The sequence below is a fragment of the Notothenia rossii genome, assembly GCF_949606895.1.
Source record: "Notothenia rossii genome assembly, chromosome: 12".
Lineage (NCBI taxonomy): Eukaryota > Metazoa > Chordata > Actinopteri > Perciformes > Nototheniidae > Notothenia > Notothenia rossii.
In genome coordinates, this window is record NC_136911.1 from 17,918,063 (window position 1) to 17,924,062 (window position 6,000).

Genomic DNA, 6,000 nt, shown 5'->3' on the forward strand with positions numbered 1-6,000 from the left:
CTGACTCACCCTGAGGTTGGTCACTGGCAGATTCTCCCTGAACCCGGGATAGACCACGTGAACCAGGTCCTGCCTGTTGGAGGAAATGAAGGCGCGGTAGTTTGGAGCCAGACCCATGGCCTTGGCCTGCTCGTAGCACAGGCGGTCGGCCGTGTCTAGCCCCGTCATGTGACCCGAGTGAGGCTGGTTCAGAGCCACCAGGGTCAGCTGCAGGGGGAGAAGATGGTTATTGATACCGAATATCTGTTATTTAGGCTGTCAGGTAATTGTAGCGGAGTAAAAAGCAAGCAGTTCCTTTGAATTCCACCACTCATGGCACTCACCCTTTCATTAACGGAACGTATTCTTTCCATCGTCTCTCCTCTTATCTGATATGAAATGCGAGGCTAAACGAATAATAAAAATACATGTTAATTGGATAAATACTGCATATAAATATTGTTTCTTTTACTCGGCAAAAGCAATGACATTTTTTTTTAAAGTACCTCATCTTGAGGGATAATGTTATTGGAGAGGTAGGTCAGACTTCCAAGCTGTAGATAAAACACAGAAAAATTAAGCATTACATGTCATTTGTGTAATTTGAGCTCATGCTTTCTTAATATTAAATGTGCTGTAAGTACAACTAATAGCCGTCAAAGTCCACTTCAACTTTGTTTCATGAAATACGCTTGATTTGTATCAATAAAGAGAATTTTGTCAAACCCTTCCTTCTTTAATGATAGAAGATTTTCCCAAATAGTGAGACTGTACATTTAAAAAAGTTTTCAGTACCCAGGGTTAAAAGGCCCTGCTCTCTTGTGCTTCTAAATTTGCTTTGGTATTGAGATCAGTGCTTATCTTAAGCACAGAGTGATTAGATGTCAGATTTCTAAATACCTGGATCTCTTTCCAGCCCTGAGAGACTTTGATGAAGAGACTTCCTGTTGACGTGACGTAGGCCATGGTTCCCTCTGCGTCTCTGACCGTGTGCTGCATCATACTCTCACGGGACGTAAATGTCTTCATCTGAAGAAAAAAGAGAGGAGAAAAACTCAAACCATCTCTGGAAACTTGTTATTCTAATGAAATTGTGAAATCACTCAAATGTGAAGAGCATGCTGGCATAGCCGTGGGAACATGTTTCAAATGGGGGGTGCTGTGGGGATGACACCAGGGCCGGTTTTGACCAATTTGCTGCCCTATAGGCAAGATTTTAGCTGGCAATGAAAAACCTCTACAAAAGACACTACAAACAGAGAAACATATTGACATGGTGGACAGCTTATATAAAAAGGCTTCAAATGTATACTATTTAGTATTGCATGAACATTGAACATGTTTTAATTGGGGGGTGGACTTCACATCGTCTAGGGGGGTCCGGGGGTGCCCCCCCGGGAAGATTGTTTTTAACATTTTAAAGTAAAATTCTTCAATCTGGTGCACTTTGAGTGCCCAATTACTAGGGACTGATCTAGGGGTTACAACTCTAAACACCCATATGAAAAAGATCGGTTTGCATTTTAATAATCAAATAAGTATGTGAACATAACCGATGACCTTCCATAGCAAATAACAAATAAATGTAGGCTAACTTGTTTTATTTTTGTGGTTCATTTATATCTCATCAGTTAACATTTATTTATTTATGTATATTTTTAAATCTCTCCAGTTTTAAACAATATTTTTGGTTTACTGTCCTATAGTATACATTGGAATGATTTCAAACCTGTTTTTATTTATCCTAATAATTATAAAGGTGTGCCTTGGAAATATTTGTTTACATAAATTGTGATCAAAACGTTTGAGACCCACTGAGATAACTTAGACTAAAGTGAACTATCTAAACACTCAGAGTCCTTTACCTCACTGAGCCTCTCAGTCTGATAGGACAGAACTCTCCCTCCACATTATTGTAGAAACAGCTTCTTATATCCGTTAGCGCAGCAGAAGCTAACAACATTCCCCGCCGGTACAGGTGCACTCCCTCTCTCTCTCTATCTCTCTCTCACGCTGGCTGTGAGCTGCGGGCGCCTGATAAGCCAACATCCCCCACTTTCATCACTTAAAGCGCCCATCGTACAGGGCAAATGGAAAATGTAACCGGGGTGAAAAGGGTGTTATCTTTACTTAATTATGAATGTTGTTACATCAAGGCTGAAAATTCATTTTTTTTAAAATTATATTTGTATTTAATCTTGTGGAAGTGCAGATCCCCTGTCCTCCACCCTTCCCACGGCCCTGCATGCTGGTGTATCACTGTTGTTTCAACATAATGAAATGGCCTTGGTTGTCCTCCAGGGCTTGTTGATCAGATCTATTTTTTGCATATATTATATTTTCTGCTCCATGAGAAGAAACAAGTTCACTTACAGATGAAGAGCTACCCGAAGGTCCCGAAGGTCCAGGAGGTCCGGGGGGGCCGGCAACGGTCAAAGCTACCGGAACAAATCTACATTTTAGCCCAGCACATTATAACTGTTTGAACAGCTACTAAAATGATATGTGAACCTGGAAGATTTCTGTACGATATAACAAGCGGGTACAACTTGAACAAGTTTATTAACAGTAAATGACAGTTTCATCATGGCAGATGATTTCCCCCCCCAGATTACATCTCGCCCAGTTGCCCTTTAGTCTTCAATAGCAAATGCTTTAACATATTATTGACACATTTAATACCTAAAACATAGTTATACCGTCAAAAACATGTTGCAATCCAAACTTTCAGAATTCCAGCATCTTACTAGAATAATACTGTAGTAAATAATGAAATATATGACCTTATACAAGAACCCTAACAAACAGAATCATAAGCTTGGTCAACCTATGTCAATATATAAAAAATGATACAAAAACAGTGGTATTAATTTGATTGATACTCAAGACTGTTATCTTTCATGCCGACGTAATCATGTTTTACTCAAATACAAATGTTCTTAAGTGGCTCTTACAATGAATTGTACCTGAGCCGTATCTTAAGGGGGTCCCAGAGGGTCCCGGGGGCCCTGGGGGTCCAGCAGGGCCCACCGGTCCTGGTCTGCCATAGCCGGGGAACCCCGGTGAACCCGGCACCCCGGGGGGGCCCTGGGGTCCGATCACAGACTCTCCTTTGGGGCCCTGAAATGCGTCAGGGAAAGTGAGTCTTGGGAAACTTAATTAAGAAAATATTGGCAATTCAATTAATTTAACAAAGCTCACCACGGGTCCGGTTCTCCCGGGGGTGCCTGGTGTTCCGGAGAACCCTCCCTCCCCCCTGTCTCCCTTCTCTCCCTTAAGGCCCTGGTCACCACTTGACCCCTGTCATAACACACACAGGTGAAACACATGAGCTGATACATCTGATGGGCACATGAGGCAAGCTCGTCTCCAATCTAAATCAAATCAATAAACACATCCATATGAGACTTACCCAGCCTCCCCTTGAAACAAATGAGCCTGGAAACAAAGAGCAGGAAGTTAAAGCTAATAATAACAACATAGTAATAATTCATATAATGCAAAATCAGTTTTACAGGAAGTTGGAAACATTGGGGAAGTAAAGAGAAAATAAAAAGTCAGGCCTTGAAATCCAATCATTAAAACACACATCATAGATTTGTATTTCTGTACTTTTTTATTGTGGATTTTTCTTTCTGGTTGGTTTTATCTAACGGCATTTCCAGCTGTTCGATGTTCACTTACTTTGTGGTGCCGGCAGCCCAGGAAGACCTCTCTCTCCCCTTTCCCCTTTATATCCCGTCTGACAGTTACCTGTGATACAACAAGAGCACAACTTAAAGTATTAGAGGTTAATTGAAGTAAAAAAGGTTAATTGAAGTAAAAAAAAACGATATATATATTTATATTGCAGGTTTGCGTCCTGAGACTGAAATGAGTATTTTGGTAATCTCCGATATAAATCATAGACTTTATTATTTATGGGAAACATAAGAGATGACACCACCTACCTACTGCAACAGTTCCATCAGGATTACGCTGAAATATTTGAGCAGAAACACATTAACAACAGACAATGAATTCAGAAATCTTGGATAATTACCAGTATAATTCGAGAGAGGCAAATGTGAAAAAAAGAATAATTGGCAATCCATTTTTAATGTTTGGTCTAAATGATATTGGCTCTTTTTTTTAGGTTTACATTTCTCCATGCTTTCTTACACAATGTACATACAGTATACCTGCACTTGAGCCTCTTGTCTCCAACATTGGTATTTCAAGAAGAAATAACAACGGACAACGGCTTTTTTTGCACCTGGCAAAACTGTTTTCTTACATTTTTGCAGATTAAACAATAATAGTAGTGAATTCAGAAAATGATCCTGGTTTAAAAAAAAAGAACTCATCACCAGATTTTATTTTCTCACTTGCCTCTCAGGTTATCTGTACAGCATCACTTTGCAAAACAGTTCTACATTGCATTATCAAATAATAAAATCACTTCTTTTCTATTGTTAATATTATAATCAACATGCAAATGACCAATGCTCATTTTCTCTAGAAGTGATTCAAATACTACCTTCTCTATGTATTTGCAATGAGCCTTCACTTTCCCAGAGTGGACATGCATCATGCAGGAAAGATTCAGAGCCATCATGGCACCGCTCTGAGTGATAAAAGGTGAGGGGGGGGGGGGGGGGGGGGGGGGGTACCAGTACCAGTTACACAGAGAAACATGCACTTTATGTGTAGACAAAAGGAAAGGAAGTTATTAGGATATATGTGTGAATGGGCTCAGCAGGCTGTTGATGTGATACTTAAGTGATGAGACTAAGAATGCAGATGCAGATTTCAATCAATAAGGAAATTAAACATGCATAGTAGCTTCTTTAATCGACTACAATTCATGTTTTTAAACCCTTAGTCCACCATAAAAGTATGATTTGGGATATAGAGAAAGCGGGAAGTTCCTGAGCGCAGGCTGCAAAGAAAACACATTTATGAAGACGTGCTTTACGTGTCGTTTGGTTACAGAGACAGAAACTTACGGTCTGTTTGCAGTGGGGTCTTGGGGGGAGGGGAGAACACGGTCTTCAGAAACCAGAGGAGAGGGAGAGGACAGTGAGTAAATGTTATGTACGATATGACTGAGGAGAATTAAGTCAGAACTGTTTGTAAGAGCTTCACTCTGGATTAACAATATGGCGCAACCCCACACCTACCTGCAGAGGGGAGCCACATGTTTTGAGCTATAGTCCGCCTGAAATCCTGAATATCCTTCCGTCTAGCTCTCAATTCTTTTTTAAATATATATATTCAAAGAAGTTTTACAATCTTAAGTCTACAAAATCTCAATGTGCCATTCTTCAAATGTTATCAAAGTTATTTCGTATTCATGCGTTTAGTTTCTGCTAATCATTATTGAATTATTCAAATGTGTTCATCTGGTATTATTACTTGCCTTTACATAATTCATGATATTACAGACAATGAAAGCCTCCAAAAAAAAGCCCAACCTGATAACCCGGGCATGCCACGCCAGATTCAGGCCCGGGGGAGAACTTCAAAATAATTCAGCGCCATCAGGTTTGGGTGGAGAATCAAAGCTCTACAATTAGTTAAGGAATGTGTGTGTGTGTGTTGGCGTGCATGTGTGTGTGTGTGCGGCGCTTACTCCTTTGGGGCAGTTGAATATTCCTGGCGGCCCGGCAGCCCTGCAGGGCCCGGAAGTCCCTAAACAAACAATTAAAGAAGACAAAAAACATCACAAAATTGGAAGAAAGAAAGAGACGTTTCAACAATCTAAAGGTATACATTGATTTAAAGCGACAAAGTCATCTTAAGTGCACATTCCATCACATATCAATCACTACAGGTTTCCTTTCCATTTTCTGATCCAGTATTTTAGTTTTATTCTACTCACCGGCAGGCCTGCAGCGTCCCCTCTCTCTCCTTTAACCCCCATCGTGCCAGGACGACCCTACAACACATATTTTTTTTAAATCGGGATTTCCTGATCAAAGAACCAACCGGTAATATCAGAAAGTGTCAGTGCACATTTTAACCAAATGAAATATCTTT

General features: G+C 40.3%; 1 protein-coding gene across 1 annotated transcript in view; it reads right to left on the bottom strand.

Annotated features, from left to right (window-relative positions):
- LOC307026458 (uncharacterized protein) overlaps positions 1-6,000 on the bottom strand; it is a 50,489-nt gene that overhangs the window by 3,524 nt on the left and 40,965 nt on the right. Inside the window, 15 exon segments of the mRNA XM_079661847.1 lie at positions 10-207; positions 324-386; positions 486-533; positions 880-1,008; positions 2,353-2,417; positions 2,946-3,099; positions 3,181-3,279; positions 3,392-3,417; positions 3,664-3,732; positions 3,930-3,957; positions 4,968-4,997; positions 4,999-5,010; positions 5,594-5,622; positions 5,625-5,652; positions 5,843-5,899. Of these exon segments, the coding sequence (XP_079517973.1) occupies positions 10-207; positions 324-386; positions 486-533; positions 880-1,008; positions 2,353-2,417; positions 2,946-3,099; positions 3,181-3,279; positions 3,392-3,417; positions 3,664-3,732; positions 3,930-3,957; positions 4,968-4,997; positions 4,999-5,010; positions 5,594-5,622; positions 5,625-5,652; positions 5,843-5,899 (1,035 nt within the window).